General features: G+C 36.1%; 1 protein-coding gene and 1 non-coding gene across 9 annotated transcripts in view; both read right to left on the bottom strand.

Moving 5' to 3' along the window:
• LOC123013616 (E3 ubiquitin-protein ligase UBR5) overlaps positions 1–19,420 on the bottom strand; it is a 22,092-nt gene extending 2,672 nt beyond the window's left edge. The window contains exons 1-23 of one of the 8 annotated variants that reach the window (XM_044412253.1): positions 19,246–19,420; positions 18,418–18,618; positions 18,162–18,328; positions 17,746–18,112; positions 17,410–17,591; positions 17,179–17,360; positions 16,863–17,131; positions 16,500–16,810; positions 16,223–16,342; positions 15,923–16,173; positions 13,774–14,043; positions 13,439–13,718; positions 13,273–13,389; positions 11,231–11,498; positions 10,958–11,177; positions 10,541–10,907; positions 9,458–10,474; positions 9,236–9,371; positions 7,044–7,288; positions 6,877–6,989; positions 3,621–5,015; positions 1,185–1,535; positions 13–1,136 (exon numbers count right to left, since the gene is read on the bottom strand). In XM_044412253.1, the coding sequence (XP_044268188.1) occupies positions 13–1,136; positions 1,185–1,535; positions 3,621–5,015; positions 6,877–6,989; positions 7,044–7,288; positions 9,236–9,371; positions 9,458–10,474; positions 10,541–10,907; positions 10,958–11,177; positions 11,231–11,498; positions 13,273–13,389; positions 13,439–13,718; positions 13,774–14,043; positions 15,923–16,173; positions 16,223–16,342; positions 16,500–16,810; positions 16,863–17,131; positions 17,179–17,360; positions 17,410–17,591; positions 17,746–18,112; positions 18,162–18,328; positions 18,418–18,618; positions 19,246–19,307 (8,015 nt within the window). In that variant the 5' untranslated portion in view covers positions 19,308–19,420. The remainder of the gene's footprint in view (positions 1–12; positions 1,137–1,184; positions 1,536–3,620; positions 5,016–6,876; positions 6,990–7,043; positions 7,289–9,235; positions 9,372–9,457; positions 10,475–10,540; positions 10,908–10,957; positions 11,178–11,230; positions 11,499–13,272; positions 13,390–13,438; positions 13,719–13,773; positions 14,044–15,922; positions 16,174–16,222; positions 16,343–16,499; positions 16,811–16,862; positions 17,132–17,178; positions 17,361–17,409; positions 17,592–17,745; positions 18,113–18,161; positions 18,329–18,417; positions 18,619–19,245) is intronic. The other 7 variants (XM_044412254.1, XM_044412256.1, XM_044412258.1 and 4 more) reach the window with 7 other exon arrangements.
• On the bottom strand, positions 1,585–1,714 carry LOC123014019. The gene has a single exon (XR_006413296.1).

Below are 19,420 nucleotides of genomic sequence, written 5' to 3'. Positions count from 1 at the left end.
ATTTCAACTTACGTGAAATTGAGTTCAAGTGTTGAAAACAAATTATTACAATCTTTTGTTTCGGCATCCACCACTAATTGTCTCAAAGACTCGTAAACGACTGGATCAAAAAACGCAAAATCATGAAACTTGATCGGTCTCGCTAAAATTGATTTTAAAACATGTCTCGTCAAGAAAATCGGACAAAGTTCATTTTGTAAAAGACACAATCCAATCAATCTCCCTACGTTTCTAAACGCATTCAATCTTTCAAACGTTGCTTTGCCTTGTCGAGGTGCATAAAAACCTCTCTTTCCTGGACAATAAAACAACGGCGCATTATCCTCTTCATCTTGCACGTTTTCTTCAACCACTGAACTATCATTTCCGCTTGAACGTCCTGAAACTTTTCTAGAACTCGAACTTCGATCAGTCAACGTAAAAACATCCAATTCGAGTAAAGCTTCCGAAGTCAATTCTTGTTGGGAATGTAAATGTGCTAAAATCATCTCAACTGCCTCTTCCACTTTCGCTCTCAACGAATCTTCGGACGCTAAAAGAAGCAACAATTGAGCTGGTGATAACTCCACAAGCATTCCGGTGATTCTTGCAGCGAAATTCGGATGTAAATTGTACACTTTGGGATACAAACGATCACCTAGTTGTTGTTGGTGTGATGAGAATTGTTCGTTACGACTTGATCCCGATTGATTTCCTGTGGGATTCCCTGATGTTGATAAATCGGGCATCGACGGTGCATCCGAATGAAAATTATCACTGGGGACAAACGGTCTCGCCTCTACGTTCATCGTACGACGATGTTCACGTGATCGATTTGAACCACGCATAGGGACGGTTCGACGCAACACATCTCTATCACGTCGTAATCGTTGCAAAACACTGTATTGAGTGTACTTATTATCGACTTGAGCCGACTCCAAATTCGGAAGCTTCTCATTGGATAAAATCGCTTCAGCAATCGCAGTATAAAAACTACGTGCAACACCAGAACCTTCACCAGGCTCATCCTTGAAAGTCACTTTCACACGATTTACCGCAAGAGGGGGCGACGATGAATTACGACGATTGTAGTTGTTGTATTGAGTGTTCAATTCTTTAAATGTCATCAAAAGAAGTTGAGTGCGATCTCTTTCCATCTACGGGGAAAAATCAAATCAATTGAAATTAAAATTTCAAAAAAATACCTTTGAAAGAGTCAAATCTTTTTGTTGGTTGTTGCGCAATTTCTCCATATCTCGACGAAATTTGGCTTCTTTAACTGGAAATCCACCCAATTCGGAAACTATAGAACCCGGTTCTAATCCAACGTCTTCCATGAAAACACGACCGAATAGATCGAGAGAAAGTCTCCAACGACCCAATAATAAATCGTGTGATACAGATTGGCCAATAGTCGGACGTAAAACTTCAGTATTGACACTCGGAGTTGTTACAACAGTCACATTGGCTGATATTTCTTGATTTTCTAACGTTTCCGGTTGTTGAGAATCGACTGACATCATCACGTTCGAATCGTTTGATTTTTGTTGATTACCCTACAAAAAAAACACATTCAGTTTCTGAGTTTTCTTTGTTTTTTTTTTTAAATGTATGCCCCGTATCTGTCCTTGGTTCAAAGCTCGACAAACCAAAGTCATCAGAGAGCAATTTATTCTAGGACCTGAGAGTGATACGCCAATTAGATTTAAACTTGAGCGTACGTATCGTAGGTCCCTTATACACAAGGCGACAAAAAAAAGTCATGGCGTGACAACTTGACAAATTTTATATCATTTTGTACGTCTCAGTAAGACAAATCATCAAGTGCACTAAAAAAATTTCAAAAAGTCCACGCACTTTGAACTAAATAATTTTTTTCTAATTTAAATGAATTTAAAATACTTTAAATTTAAAAAATAATTACTCAATAACTATTACGCCGATTTCCTTCAAATAAAGACCATTCTAAAGAGATGGCCTTGCCCTTTAGAATGATATAAAATTTGAAATTGAATATTGGCAACTTTTCTTCGAACAGTGTTCGAAGAAGTTCGAAGTAAATCGAAGTAATCTAAGAAAAACCCTACGAGTAATTTTTTTCTTCGTCACCATCGTGTAGAGCATCTTTTTATTAGTAAGAATCCAGATTTTTAAAATAATATACGGAGTAGTTCTTAAGATATGAATTTTTGAAGTTAAAGTTTGCTATTCTGCTATTGCGCCATATAGGAGAAATGCATGTTAATCTTACTTAAAACTGCATTTTCATATTGTTTTAAGGCTCTTCTTTTGCTTAAAAATGGTCAATTGCACCTTCTTTGTTCTAATTAGAATAAACAAAAATTGTTTCTTTACTTAAAACAAACAAAAAGTACCTGCGTACTAATTAAAGCAAATAAAGTGTTTTTTTGTTCTAAAAATGATCACTGATCATTGAGCAAAAAGGATCTAGAAGTTTAAAACAGTAGCTTTAAATATAAGAAGAAATCTTTTTCAAATTAAATGACTTTCCATTCAGATTTCAACTCGTTCACTTTGTTCTAGCTTTCTGAACTTTTTTTGAAAATGTTCTCAGCAAATGCTTTTTCATCACTTTCTACTGATGTTGAATGCAATAAGTCAGTTGCTTCGTGTGCAACTGTTATCACAACAACTACTACCTACAACCTAACTGAAGCTAATCATAGAATGTACCAACAAAATAAATCAGGTGACTTATTGCATTTAACATCACTCGAAAGTGATGAGAAAGCATTTGCTAAGAACATTTTCAAAAAAAGTTCAGAAAGCTAGAACAAAGTGAACAAGTCGAAATCTGAATGGAAAGTGATTTGATTTGAAAAAGATTTGCCTTTATATTTAAGACTCGTGTCTTAAACTTCTAGATCCTCTTTGCTCAATGATCAGTGGTCATTTTTACAACAAAAAAAACTCTTTATTTGCTTTAATTAGTACGCAGGTACTCTTTATTTGTGTTAAGTAAAGAAACAGTTTTTGTTTATGCTAATTAGAACAAAGAAGATGCAATTGACCATTTTTAAGTAAAAGAAGAGTCTTAAAACAAATACTTCTATAAAAATGCACTTTTAAGTAAGATTAACATGCATTTCTCCTATATGGAGCAATGCTTGATTATCAAACCATAACTTCAAAAAATCGTATTTTGAAAACTACTCGGTATATTTTTTTGAAAATTTGGATTACAACTAATAAAGAGATGCTCTAGACGATGGTAATGATGAAAAAAAAATACTCGTAGGGTTTTTCTTAGATTACTTCGATTTACTTCGAACTTCTTCGAACACTGTTCGAAGAAAAGTTTGCCAATATTCAATTTCAAATTTTATCTCATTCTAAAGGGCAAGGCCATCTCTTTAGAATGGTCTTTATTTGAAGGAAATCAGCGTAATAGTTATTGAGTAATTATTTTGAGTTATTAGTAATTATTTAGTTAAAGTATTTTAAATTCATTTAAATTATAAAAAAAATTATTTTGTTCAAAGTGTGTGGACTTTTAAAATTTCTTTTTTAGTGCTTTGATTTGTCTCACTGAGACGAACAAAATGACATAAAATTTGTCAAGTTGTCACGATATGACTTTTTTTTGTCGCCTTGTGTAGTATATTTCTCCTACAACTTACCATTGATGATCCTGCTCGAACTATGACACTCTTGCTTGGACTTCTAGATGAAGGAGTCGATGACCCGCTATTATAATCTTGCATGGCTTCATTCGATCCATTTATTCCTTCTTGTTCCTGATGCGAAGCTTCTAAACCGAAAGTTTTTCGCGGCGAAACAATAATTTGAGGCCTAGACGTTGGCACTTCATTATGTCGTGATGATAAATCATGTGGTGTGTTATCTTTGTTATTTTCACCGATTTCGTTTTTAACAGCGGCGAGGAGACTCTCAAACGTTTGCAAGTTTTTATTTTTAGGATGAGTGTCGTCGGATGTTGATGGTTCATTGGAGGAGGAGGTTTCAGTTTGGACATGAACTTCTCGAGCATTTGTTTCCGTTTCAGGATTGTAATTTTGAGGATAAATTAACGGATTTGGACCCATGACGTTTAACGATTGCGAAATTGGATGATTGGCTTTGGCCGGTTGACTCATTGCAAAATCTGTTGTTCGAGTCGAAAGACTCAATTTCGTCGGAAGCGATTCAAGAGGATTGTTAGAAACGTTTCCAGTTGAGGCTAAAGTGATTGGTTGTTTGGGAATTCCAAACAAGTCTTCTCTTCTCGCATTGGGTTGTAGAAGATGTGGTTGGTCGGCCAATGGTAGTGCTTCAGCCATTGGTGTTTCAAACGGATCTGGTGGAGGACACCCCAGACACAAAGTAGATTCAGATCGTTGGAAAAACGAATGTTTGCGACCTTTCCCCGAACCACCTTGCAAACTCGACGAATTTAAAGTACTCGAAATCGTCGCTAGATTAGAAACATCTTGATCTTCCAAACTTTCCGTTTCCATTGCCACAGCTATATCTTCTTCAGCTTCTTCGTTTTCATTCTCATCTTGATCATTCCACAACGGAAGCGAAAAACCATCACGACGTAAATCAGTCTCGTTACGGTCTGATGATCCCGATCTCATAAAATAAATAAGAGCATCGAAAACATAAGCAACATGTTTTAAAGCAGAAACGTCCAAAATCGGTAAAGAATCCAAATGTTCGTTATTGTGAGCTCGCATCAATGACAAACAATACGAAAGAAATTCTCTTCGGGCCGCATGAGCATCCACACCATCACGTTCGGGTCGAGTTCGACTTTCTACGTTTGAGGTAAAACCAACCAATCGTGTACCAGAACTACTGGAAATGGTATGACCGCGATGACCACTCGATCGAAGACTGTTGGAACTGTTTGCAGAAACTCCAGTCGTAATTCCGGTATTGAGAGGATGACCTGGACTCGAAAGATCAAGAGAGTTGGTTAGAGACGCCCCGAATTTCAATTGGGCCTCAGTGGCGTCCATCACGGTCAAAAGCCAATCCCAAGTCGGCTTCAGGCGGAATTCCAAATAAATCTACAAACCGAAATTAGCTTTTTATTTATAGTCCAGTCAAATTAGACAAAAATAGGGCGATTGGTGGAAAAAAATCCTAGAGTTGGAATTTTTTTTAAACGCTTTCTTTATTCTTGGGTAGACATATGTCAAAAGTCCCCGAAGGTGGGGGGCGAGCTCTAGGAGGGGGAGGGGGCTAAAGGTGTCTTTTTTTGTTTTTTTTGCTTATATCTCGGAAACTATTACTCCTAACGGTTTTTGCCTGCTTATCAAAGTCTACAAAATTTTCTACAAAAATGGTCCTTCGCATTTTTGTTTAAAAAAAATATGCTTTATTTGCATTTAAAACAGAATTAATCTTGTGATTTGAAAAAACTGAAAGCAATTTGAATTTATTGGGTGCAACATTTCATTAGAGAGTCTATAAAGTCTTCCGAGTCGTCCTCATATGCTGCATCTTCGTCTTCAGCTTAAACATTGAAAACCGAATTACAGTCTTGTTCAGTACAATATTAATAAATAGATGATTTAATATCGATGATTTGAATAAAGCTTACAGTAAATTGAATGTATTGGATCCAACAGTTTATTAGAGGGTGGCACGAGGGTCTATTAAGTCTTCCGAGTCATCCTTATATGCTGAACTAGCATTTGCCTGCGATTTTGTCCGCGTATATTTCTGATATAATATGGGAAAAAGCCCTTCACAAACCCATTCCATAGGCTTAGGTAGTCTATAAAGCTAGATAATTACCTATGTTATGTATAGGATTCAGTTATAGTAGTCTCGTTCTTCGCATGGGCTATGTTTATAAATAAATATTAAATGTTGATTTTCATAAAGTGTCGTCTCAGTGCACTTCTGCACTCTCAAAATTCGAAATTTCATGTTTCTAATTTTGTTTTGAAGCGTTTAAACTCTATTTTATTTCATTAAAATTTGAAAAGTGCATTTCTACACTCTCTAAGGATAATATTTTCTAAATTTAATGTTTTTATATCCCTTTAAATGTGTACACGTTTTATTCCCTTAAAAACTAATTTTCGAAAAATCTGATTTTAGTGCCCCTTTACACCTTTAAAGAATTTTATGTTTATATCTTTGTTTAAACATTTACACCCCATTTAACCCCCTTACAGATTGATTCTCTCTTTCATCCAAGATTTTTATTTATATCTCCGTTTAAATGTTTACACCCGAGTCACCTTTCAGCCAGACCGCTTAGTTGGGGAACGCTCTACACATATAAATACTTACCATATCCTAATGAAATGTGTTTCAAAGGATTTTTAATGCAATTTTATGTAGACTCCAAACTTTTGAAGCCTACGGTTAGTCCTACGACAAAAATGAATAGGACCATTTTTGTAGGAAATTTTGATGTAGAAATAAACATCTACAGAAAATTCTGCATAAATTACATAAACGTTGAGTTTGTATTTATAGACCCTCGTGACTCCCCCTTCCTTTAATGAAGTATTGGACCCAGTAAATTCAATTTACTGTCAGTTTTTTTTTTAATTACAAGACTAATTATGTTTCAAATCCAGATAAAGCCAATTTTTTTAAATGATGTTTTTTTTCCTGCCCTATAACTCGCTTACGGTTAGTCCTACAACAAAAATGCAAAGGACCATTTTTGCAGGAAATTTTGTAAGCTTTAATTTTGATAAGAAGATAAAAACCTATAGGAGTGATAATTTCCGAGATATAAGCAAAAAACCAAAAACTCTCCTCGAGCTCGCCTCCCACCTTCGGGGCCTTTTGATATATGTTTACCCAAGTGTAAAGTAAGCATTTAAAAAAATACCAACACTCGAGGATTTTTTTCCACCGATTTGTCTAATTTCACTGGGCTATTAAAAAAATTGCAAAACTCACTTGTATGTTGTAGATATCATCTTGTGATACTTCCATGTGTGCAACAGTCGACAAAGCTTGATTCAAATCGGGTAGTGAGGACAACAAATCGGTAATTTGACGTATAATAGCGCCTGAAACGATAAATAAATTTAAAAAAAATACAGTAGTGGTGAATTTAAACTTACCGAAAGCCCTAGCTAAGGAACTGGCCGATGTGGACATGGCCACTGGTTCTGAACTCGCAGCAACAGCCGTACTTCCTGTCGTAGAACGTCTTAACGTACTGGGATCAATAAAAACTAAATTAGAACCGTTGGCCAATCGAACACCTGCTGATCTGCTTGCTTCACGTGACCGTATTGCCCATTGCATATTCTGCGGGGCCAAATTGCTCCGCTGTCCATGACCAGTCGTATTGCTGTAACGGCTTCTTTCATAGACAATAATCAGAGTAATGAGAAAACACAAAAACATCACTAAATCAAGAGCCAATAATCATAATAAAATAATTTATATGAATTCAATGTAGAGGTCATAGAAACCAAGAAGGATATCGATGGAAGGGATGCGCAGAGACGAACACTGGTCGCAGACGAATCCATTCGTAAATATAGGGGAGTTATGAAATCAGCTGAGAGCAGTGGCGTGCGTGTATTCGCACTTATTTCTTTGAACAAAACAAATAATCCAAATACTGTAATGAAAATATTTTGATTTTATTACTTTATTACTAAATAACATTTTTAAGGCATTTGTTCTTTTATAAAGAATTGCAATACTCAGTAACCATTTAAAAAAGTTTTTAGAAATTGTTCACAAGGTTCAAATTATTACACTGGCGAACACGGAATTTTGGACATCAAATTTATGTCAGTTCAAAAAATGTCAATGTAAGTCACGCTTCATTGTCATCATGATTGACATTTGAAACTAAAAGTTGAAAGTTTCAATTGGAATTTAATTTTGGCGTCAATTTTCCGAAATAATAATGCCAGCAAAACGTATTTTTAATAATATTTTTATTTAATAGTATTTTTTCTCTAGCTGTCAGGATAAAAATTACAAAAACCGAAAGTGAGGTTGTTTAAGTTCCGTTTTACATTTTTATGTCAGTCAAATGACAAATCGTCCAAAATTCCGTGCCCCCAGTGTATTAAAATTCTTACATCTTATTGACTAGATATGAAAACAAAACATCACTAAAAATGTTTAATACCGGGTGGGGCATCGGTTACGGGCACTTGATAAATCGCAACTTCGAATTAATTAAAACTGGCGATATTTCATATACCTAACTAATTATTGATAGGGTATAATTTGAGAATTTTTCTAATTTTTTTGGATAATAAATGAGTCCGTAACAGTTTTGTGTGTTTTATGAATACTTTCTGTTAATTTACCTATAAAGTTTTTACACTAAATTAATGTGTACCTGTCAGCGCATCAAACTTTGATATCACAATTTAAAATTTTGACTTGGTTAGCCAAATAATCGCTTTTTTTTTATTTAAACACAAACCAGACCCGTGATTTATGACAAAATGGTATAATTTGCCAACAAAAGAATCATTTACTGGTAGCCGACCGCTTTAAAGGGTCTTTTTGTTGTAAACCATGGAATCTTACCCCAATTGGAGTTCCCCATTGTCACCTAAATTTACGATGGCACAAGTAGCAGGTCATAAATAAAAATGATTTTCGAAGTTAAGATGGGAAATTGCGTTTAATTCAAAATCTAATTGGAATTTTTTTTCTGATTTTGTAAACAATTGAAGGAAGTGAATCTGCGTAGGTCAGTATAAAAATTAGAATTAAACTTTTTGGGAGAAAATTACTTTTTTTTTTTTTTTTTGGATTTGCTTGTAAATGAAAAATTACCAAAAAATTAGAGAAAGTACCTTACTAATGCCCAGGTAAGTGTGAAAAATTCAACAATTTTATTTAATTAGAAGTGGGGATTTCTTTTCTGCGCGTAACCGGTGCCCCTCCCGGTATACCTACTTATTAACAGGGGCATCTTATAAATGTTAACTTTGAAAAATTAATTAAAATTAATTATGATACAAATATTGCTTTTTAATATATTTATATTTTTAATAAACGAATCTATTCGTTACTTTTGTTCGTCCTTTATTTCTACAGAAATTAATATCACCGTATATTTGAAATAATCGTGAAGTATCGAATTAATTTTTTTACATTTAATATCTCAGTCAATGAATATACGAAAAAAAATGCAACTCCACAATTCCCTTTTTATCACAGAATGGTTCTGTGTTACGCCACTGTTCAAGTTTCCCCACTAGGCTCCGCCTATCGATATCCTTCTTGATTTCTATGAGCTTTAAAACAAAAATAATAAATGAGCAAAATTCACCTTCGACGTTCCAATTGTTCATCGGTCAATGTATAATCTTCAGTATCTTGTTCGTCAGTTTCTCCCGCTTCACTCTCTTCCTCTTCCTGTTGACTCGACTCGCCGCTTTCATCTTCCGGGAACAGCAGCATACCTCCTGATAAGTTACACAGAATTGCATACACATGCAACCAATCACTCGCTCACACTCTCTCTCGCTCAACCAATCAGAATTTAACTTACCGGTATCAGAGCCGGCTGTTGCTCCCGTCTGTACCGATCTCTGTGCAGATGCCGCATCTTGATTACTATGATTATCATCACTATCCGACTCCGTCTCGGCTAGTAAATCCAATTCGGGATCGCTTTCTTCACCCTGGATACGACTTTCCTGCTGATATGGTGGTGCTTCAACAGTTTCATTTTCATTAGTCGATGATTGCCGAACAGTGATCGGTAATTCACGATCAGCGGGGACATCCTCATGTTCGGACGCATTATCATCATCATTATCAATCGCCATACTTTCCCCATCATTTAGATTCAACAAATCACGTGCGTTTGCTAGATCACGTGCATTCGCAGCCGCTCTTCGTACAGCTTCGGCCAAAAACGGAAACCGAGGCATAGAAGAAGGACCTGAAGAACGCGAACTTGACGGTGCTAAAGGATCCACTAGGAATAACTCTTCTGATCCGTTTAGCACATCATTTACTGAAGTTGCAAGAGAGAAGGGGGCTGTAGGTCGCGCTACTCCTAATCGAACCGGTGCCATAATAGCATCTGCACTTTCGCACAACTCCTCAATCGATAATTTACTCAACGCTTGAAAGATTTTGCGACATTTAGTCAATGGTTGGTTTTGGTTACTTAGACTTCGTCTTTTTGTCGCATTCGGGGCCATTTCAATTGAAAAAACAACGAAAATACGCACAACAGAACGGACGAAACGTCGCGATACCATTGTCGCGTATTGTGCTTGTTTCAGATCGGGATTTTTCATTTCTCTGATTAGCGTTTCGAGAAGTACGTCAATGACCATTTGACATTTAACGAGGAAACACAATGAGAATTTATCTAAAAGTGCTGTTCCTGTCTGTTTGGAAACGTAAGGTTGATCGGTGAATTGTGTTTCAGAGACGTCTCTAGTGCCCGACATTATCATACTTTGAACGGCTTTCCAATCGCCTAAAAGACATTCCAAAGCTCGTCGACTGAATCTGGGAGGCTCTAAATCGTGCTCTGGCATATCGGTCTCAACTGAAACAGAACGAGAATACAAAAACGGACAGTTAATACGAGTTAAATAAGTGTAAAGAGTCTCACTATCTGAAGAAGGTGTTTTATTTCGAGAGTTAGCCGATGCCGTCCTTGGTCTGGTATGACGAAACTGTCTTTGTTCTTGATTTTGTCGACCAACAGTTTGGACCAAAAATAATAAAATACTTTCGCCGCGTGAATTTGGTAAACAAACAAGATCTGTTTCTTTAACCAAACGTGTCAAAAGTTCGTATCGAACTGTTTGATTTCCCATAATCAATGCTTTACATTTACATTTCTCCCAACAATCGCAGTAAGCCGTTGGTGAGGTTCTCTTTAATTTGCAATCGTGGCCTTTATGACAAACTCTTGCACATTCAGTACAACAACAAAGCGTTCCGGTGAGACCACAAGTGCGACATTCAAATATATCCTAAAATTACAATTACAGAAATCTAGAATACCGACACTTGTAATTCTTACTTGATTGATGTGTTCCGCACCAGTCCACGTAAAACTACACGTGTCATTACAACAGAGAACATGTAGAGGTGAATGATCCGGATTTGAACCTTTGGGAAAGATCATCTCTTCGCGTTCTTGAGGAGTCCCCAATTTTATAATTCTTTCAAAGATTTCTAACGCAGCTGGATAACTTCGCGACGATACTGCCAACATAAACGGAGTCTGACCTTGTGCATCCCTAAATATTAATTTCAATTATTAATTAGTTCAACTTCAAAAAGAAGAAAATACTTTGCACATAAAAGTTCAATGAGATGTGGTTCCAGAGCTGATGAATCGTACAAAAGTGCGTGTAAGATTTGCATAGCGTTCGATCGTCTCTCAATTGGATCGACAATAAGATTCGTTGGTGCATTACTGTTATTTCCACTTCCTTTATTATTGGCAGCACTGCTTCCCAAACCCATTAAACTATCTTCATCGCCTGAGGTGACATCAAAGGTTTCAGGGGGCCAACTATGCGTCGGTATCGGTTCCTCTTGAACGAAACTGTGCTGATCTGCAGAGTTAGAATTGTTGAGTGCGCGTTCGTTACGTACTACAACCGCTCTACGCATCATATCGCGTAGCGTAACTGATCGAGAGTCTACGGCGTTTGTTATCACATTGATACATTCCAGGCCTGGAGACGGGTCTGGAAATGACAGTCCAAAAACTGATAATAGTGAAAAAATCGTGTGCAAAAACACCGCTACCCTACGCGACTCATTAACACCGAATTTTCAATGAAATTACAAAAACATTAAAGGAGAGATCAACTTTCAAAATACAATTTTTTTATGATTCGTAACAAAAATTTGAAATTCTTGGAGTACAATGACGAAAGAATTTTTTCAAAATCTTAAAAATTGAGTGAAATATAATTATTTTGATAATTTGATGAATGAAGTGATGACACTTCAGCCCAATTCAACGTCGGGCGGGCAGCACCAAATGATATATCCCTTGCAACCGATATTGTAACTAGTTGAGATCTGTTACAAAAAGTTACAATTTCTTTGGACAATAAATAACAAATGTGACGGTTTATTACAAATAAATAAATACATTGGCCGCCACAATTAACCGGACAACCAGAGTTTTGCGATTATTCAACAGAGATAAAATTAAGTTTTAACTTATTTCAGATTATTGCCCGTTCTTTTCTGAATAAGGACAAATTTGTTTCAAAATTTTATCTTTTGGTGCCCCAGAGATACAAAAAAGACGTTGCTTTTCTAATGTTACTAAATATTCGTACAGAAAGTAGGCTACATAAAAAGTTGTTAAAATTATTGCTTATGTCACCAAAAGAGCAAAATTACGTCTTTGAACACAAAAAATCTGAAAAACTTAAGACTTCAAATTATTACAAGTAAAACGGTTAATTATTGGAAGCCTATTTTAGCAAATTCGGCCTACTTAATACGAACATTCATTGAAATTGGAAATGTAAGGTTTTTTTTAAACGTTTATATCTCTCATGTCTCAAGAATTAAAATTATGGAAAATGTGGTACACATTCAGAAAAGAATGGGCAATAATCTGAAATCAGTAAAAACTTGAGTTTGTCTCTGTCGCACACCACAGCTCAGTACATAAATAAGTAAAAAAACTGTGTCTTCGTCTTTTAAGTATCACAATTACAAGACAAAACTAGAAATGTTATTGAATTAAATTACAACGATCTACAAAGTTCAAACAATATCTAAACATTTCTTCACTTGTAGACAATTCTATTTCATTCTTGGCGTATTGCATTATTTTATTTGTTAATTTGCTATTTCAATTGTATACGTCTTTTTTTAACCACTATTTTGTCGATTTTGAGAAATTGTAGTACGAATGCTTCAAAAATTTTTTGCTATTTGCATTGTCCTGATCAATATCACATTGAATGATATGAGAAATGTAGCCTTTTTGGAGCATACTTCAAACGACTATTGCGATAACTTTCTAAACAGCCAGTATGGCAATAATTTTTTATGCGGCCTAAATCATTTAAAAATTGTTTATTCAAAACCACCGACACAATAAAACTTTGTTAACGAAGTAAATCATTGTGTTCTTTGAAATCATTCATCTATTAAGGGAAATTATCGAAAAAAAAAGCTGTTGGATGGAGTTGGGCTGGAGTGACGTCACAGCAGTTTCACAAAATATTTAATTTTGAAGCTCCCAGCCTAAATATTTCGAATTTAATTTCCCAAATGTTCATGTTTTATTACATTGCGTTTATTAGATAAATAAAAAAAAGCATTTTGAAAGTTGATCTCTCCTTTAAACCAACTCACCGCTTTCAGTTTCCTTGTTCGACGTCGGCGTACACATATTCACTACAGCGTGAAAAATGTTACGATTACCGTCACAACGCTCATTTAGTATATTCGAAACTGAAGAAACGTTAGTTTCTGAAAGTTTCATTTTAAGTCAATAAAGTAAAAATTACACAAAACTTACTCAAATCGCTGTCTAATTGTGCCAAAACTTGTCTGACTCCATCAATATCACAACGTAGAATTTTCGGCATGAGTAATTGTTGTTCGAGTGCGAAAACAACAATAGCCACTTGATTTTTCATGTTGAGACCAGTTCCACTTAAACCGAATGTACCAGCTGTTAAACATTTAACTGGTGGTAAATCTAAACATTGCGGATCACGAATTGCATCGGCACAATCTTTACTTAGAGGATAAATTGTACTGTTGCCGTCTCGCAAAACCAAAATTGTTTCAGAACTCTATGACAAAAAAAAAACAATTATAAAATAGTAACAACCAATATAAAAAACCTACTTCTCCGGCACAAATCAAGTTGATCAAATTTGGATAAAGCCCCATAAATGACGCAGTATCGCTCGGAAAAGGATTATCTTGTTCAATTCTTCCACTACTGACGTTGTAAACAACATAACTTAGTTTATTTCCGTTCCGAACAATGGCATGTATGCCTTGTCCATCAACGGCAATCGTTAAAATTTGATTACTATTGTCGGAAATTTGGATACGTCGTGGGGTTTTTTGGAAACAGTCAGGGACGCGCGAATTAGACGATGATTTAATCACCTAGAAAACGTAATTTAACGATTTTTAACAAAACTAAGAGCTGTCTGACACGAGACTAATTTCAGTACTGAAATTGCGCGCGAAAATTTAGTATCGAAATTAGTTGAAGTTATTAGAAGCCTATGAACATGCGTGTTGATCTTGCTAAAGACCGAGGAGACTGTAAGTTGTCAATTTTAAGCACTAATATTATAGCGGGACATTCAATTCCATACAACCCTGAAAAAATATTACAGTTATTTCATCTGAAAGTATTCTTAAATGAGTTATATAAAATTTAAAGCCAAGTTTAACAGTTGCAAATAATTCTCTTCAATTAAAGAGATCGAAAAATGTTAAGATTTACAACAAATACAGTCAAGAAATTATAGAGAATAAAATTTTCTTGAAGAGAATGTTCCAGAGAATTTTATCTCCAATCGTTTTTGAACGTTGAAATAGGCTAAATGGGCATTGTATTTTAATGTCTGGTATTAAAAAAACTACACTAGTTGGCTTTAAAAAATAAATATTTTGAAGTTCTTTATGTAACATGTATCTGAAATTCCATTTAATTGAGGAAACTATTTAACAAATGTTGAGGGACGTTAGTTAATTCACCACTTATTGATTTAGCATTACATTAAAATTGGTGATATTTTGTTATATTTTTCATATTTTAGTTGACAAATTCTGCAATTTTACTCTTTATTTTACAAAATCGGTTGATTAAATTAAACATTATACAGGCTGTTCCGTTTTTATTGTTACAAACTTAAACACGTGATAGAATATTCAATTTTAAGACAAAAGTTTCCTATGAACATGTATCAAAAAATGTTACGTAAGCGAGCTACACCCCCCTGAAAGAGATGCGTTTTTCATGGGGTTTTCCCACTATTGCAGAATAGATGAAATTACAACAGTTGGTACAGTTGATTACTTTTAAACACCTGAACGAATTTAACAATCAGTTGTCGAAATTTTTAATCACGGGTTTCTTAAACGGTGATACAAATTTAATTTTTATCCTCTTTATGGTCTGTAAGACATATTGTAAACTGATTTTACTCAAAAACGGTAAGTTTTATTGAAAAAACGCAAGAGACCTCCTTTTTGTGAAAAACTAATTTAGAATTTTGTAGCTGAAAGTAGCAAAAACCAACCGCCAAAATAGTTAGGATACTTCTTACCCTAAACCCCCCAGTTTAGGACGCCCCTGAGTAAAAATTTCGACATTTTATCTTTGAATTCATTTCGGTGTATAAAGGTTATCATTTGTACCAAATTTTGTAATTTTATCCACGATGGTTTCTGAAATATTGGAAAATCTATTAAAAGATGCACTCCTTTCAGGGGATGTGACTCCCTTATATAAAATTTTTCGATATATGTATGTTTATAGGGGAAACTTTTATCTTAAAATTGAATATTCTATCACCTGGTTAAATTTGTAACAATAAAAATGGAACACCCTGTATATTAAAGTAAATAATTAATAGAAAATGCATTTTGAAGATAAAACTATTGACTTGAAAACAATAACAAATAATACCAGATTTCAATAATAAATTGTTGATTTTTAAAATTTAGAATATTGTAGGAGACTTAATACGTTTCTTTTGATAACAGAGCGTGGTAGCATAAACACAATTTCAAAAAATTACCCTTGTACATTTTTCTAGTTTTAGACAAAAGCTCGTAAAGCCTCTTAGTTATAATATTTCTGTTTTTACATTCGAATATTTTAAATTTACGCTTTTTGTTAATGCGCATTTTTAGTGTGCAGTTTTAGCAAGATTTTCTTGCATCCAAGCTAACTAAAATTGCGCGCGCAATTTCAGTACTAAATTCAGTACTGAAATTAGTCTCGTGTCAGACAGCTCTAACTGTTTCATACTTGAAGATCGTCTTTGCGCATTAATCGACAATCTTGGAATATATCGTCGGCATCTTTCGTATCACGATCTCTGGAATGTCCACTCGGAAATCTAACGGCGGCATAAGCACCATCCACTTTCAAAACGCGACCAGCAGGCACACTTCGTACATCTTCAACGAAAATAACATTCCTCAGAAGCCATTCTTCTTCGTCTTTTCTTTGTTCCGAACCGGTGTCGCCTCCCGAAACGGTCATGCGTTTTTGACGCTCTTTAATCGATTTTTAAAATTGTTTTTATGACAATTGAAAAAAACTTACTGTGACTGTTTGAAATACTTCCGGTATCGCTGCAAGTACTCGAAGCCGGCGATGGTGGCGGAGGCATGTCTAACCTATCAGCATTTTCTTTATTCGATGAACTCTTATTTGTCAAATTCGCTGTAAAATAACAAAATCGTTAAAATCGAAACTACAACACTAATCTAACAAGAATAAAAAAAAAAAACGAATCAGCAAAAACATACATCATTAAATCAGTGGTTAGCACTTAATTCATCATTTTTTTCCAATTTCATGAATTTTAAAAATGACTTACATAGTCCACTGGGGCCAGGTACTGCGTCCCTCCCTTTATCCGAACTCGAAGCTCCAGTCGTCTGAACGTTGACAATCTTGAAAGTACAAGTATCGCTCAATGTCCAAGCTGCGTTCTGTAGTTGTCCCACTTTGGGTACTCCATTCGCAATCGTAAATCCTATCGCACCAGCTTGGTACATGGGACTGTTTTTCATACAAACTTGTGATCCGGTAATGATCTCTGATTGGTTATTTGAAGGTCTCTGTTTCCGACATTTCGTTCTGTATTTCTCCCACAATCGTTTGCGTTGAGCGAACGGCAAAACTCCCCTTTAATCATTCAAATTATAAACGAAATTCTCTCATATTGCGTGATACTCACCACCAGTACAAAGCACCACTTTCAAGTTTGGCAACTGTGTACAAAGGACAAGTATACAAAGACGCGACTTTATCAGTTTGAAATTCAGAATAGGCTTGAGCTGTATGTTCCAATTTCGCTGCTGCTGGTGCTAGAAGCTCGTCTAACCATGTGGCGACTTTGCCACTTTCGGTTGATACTGAACAACGGGTGCAACAGGCCGACAAATGAACGACTTTTTCGCCCATTAGCCCCAAAGGAACTGTCTTAGGATGATGTATGTTGGGGTTCTAAAACAATAATTATTCATCGGTTGGTTTCACTTGTGTAAATTTACCTCTGGATGTCTGTAAGGCTCAGAGTCGTTCCAACGCCATTGAAATAATTGTCCGTTACTCGACAATGCGATTAATTCCGAGTAGAGACTTGCAATTTGGACGAATTTCGGTGCCGAGTCAGGCCAAAATTCCAAATCATCGGAGATCCACAATGGACACGCACTGTCTTTCTTCTTGTGATCTAAATATTAAAACTTTAGAATCAAATAAAACTTTTGAGTTATAATAACCTGAATCTTTTTCATATGGACTTTCCCTTAGTGCTGTTTCGAGCCATCTTCTAGGTCCAAAGTATTGACGATCTCTCCATCTCGAAAAATTCTCTCTGTCTCGATCCGAATTCGAACTATTGTTAGGTGGTGCATCTCTATCGGCCAATCGACTTCTTCCACTGCCGCGACTATTAAGGAAGCTTGTTTGAGCAAAGTCAAACATTCCCAACGAGTTAGTTAAAATGCAAAAAAAAAAAGAAAAAAAAATGCAAGCGACAGAATTGTTAACCAGATAAAAAGCACAACCATACAAAAAGCAAAAAACAAAACAGATTAAACCCCAAAAATCCTTACTTCCTAATCCCCGAATATCCAAACATATCTTCGGAAAACATCGCATCAGCATCGATAATAACCGAATGATCGGTATGAAAACCTCCATCAAGCAGTGAAATTAGATCCTCTGGTACGTAAGAATCAGCAGCATCGTCTCCCTCCTCTCCTTCTTCATCATCACGCGACAGTAAATTATTAACGGCTAAATTAACATCGAGATTTGTGCGTTGCAACTCTCGTATTATCAAATTCCGGCTTTTTCCTTGAAGTACGACCTGTGCTTGCGAAACCAACTCTTCGGGTACATAGGGCGCCGGGACTGTAACCATCGGTCTTCCACTACTCGAACTGCTCGTTCCTATGATAACTGGAGCCCCACGACCGCCTGAAATTCACCCATTTCGTGGAATTCACGATTCAAAATCGACACTCACCGCTATTACTTCCACCTCTAATGGCCGTATTCGAACGCATGATCCTCGCCCTGGTCCTAGGCATCTGTCTTCCGCTCCCAGTTGGCTTACTGCTGCCGCTGCCACCGCCAGCACCGCCACTTGAACCTCCAGTAGCGCCGCCTCCGGAACTGCGCAACAACCAAGGTCTTGGTTGGTGGAAATGAAACGATTTAATCAGAGTTAAGCACAGTGTTAGGAATGCACAAATCGACGACACTGTGCGTCAAATACTCACTTTTTTGTCGAGTCGTTCTTACTGAGGTCTAAACGGTCAGAGAGGACGTTGTAAGAGACGCGACATACACGACCATCGTCGAGGAGAAGGGCGATGAACGAAGGGCCAAGGCAGATTTTCTTTATGCCGGAACGAAGGCTGGACAGGCCTGGGTGCGAGGTGTGGCCAAGGCGGTTGATTCGATCAGCTACTTCTTTCAGTCTGCAATTAAATAAAATATTTTTAAAATAAAAAAAATACTTAATGAGGTCATTGTTTGTTGGTAGAACTGTCTGATTTTGAAGTTGGTACTAGTGAAAGCCAAAAGAACTGACGTTTTTATTAATTTTGATTGCCGTTGCCAAGCAACTGGGAAAAGTGTGTTACTTGATTATTGATATTAATTTGAAACGAGCTTTATGTGCGGATGATAAACATAATTTTTGCTACATAATACAATAGATGCAAATTCTGAAGCAAAACCCAGTTTACACTCGGCAAATTTCGACGCAATAGAAATTTAATTAACGCAATAGAAATGTACTGAATCCGCCTTTTAGGCCTGGAGACTACCGCCCCTGATGCCAAAGTGTGGGTTTTGGGTCGAAAATCGGTCTTATGCAATTGCTTCAGTTCCCGAATCGGTCCGGAAATTTTCCAGAAGCCGTCCTAAATCATCTAAAATTGTGCAATAGGGGGCGACGCATCTCTGCCTTTAATTAATGGACGCAAAACTGTGGAATTTCTTCCGTTTCGATCTCCTCCATTTTACACAAATGTAATAATCAAGTCGATTGAAAATGGAGGAAGAGTCGAGTAAGGAATGCACAATGTTGGGAAATGCCTCACCTGTCATTGAACTGCTCCTCGTTCCCCGGTAAAGGGTGAACGACGTACTGCAAAGACGACATCGCTTTTAAAACACTTATCACAATTGTATTAATGTAAAATTAATCCAAAAGCTACCACAAATATCAACACATTTTGATTCCAAACCGAGAAACATTCGCCATGTTTTCGGGTT

The sequence above is a fragment of the Tribolium madens genome, unplaced genomic scaffold, assembly GCF_015345945.1.
Source record: "Tribolium madens isolate multiple individuals breed KSU strain unplaced genomic scaffold, Tmad_KSU_1.1 Scaffold_96;HRSCAF=242;Tcas5.2_LG5, whole genome shotgun sequence".
Taxonomy (NCBI): domain Eukaryota; kingdom Metazoa; phylum Arthropoda; class Insecta; order Coleoptera; family Tenebrionidae; genus Tribolium; species Tribolium madens.
Note: the sequence above shows the minus strand (reverse complement) of the source record. Positions and strands in the feature narration are given on the sequence as shown.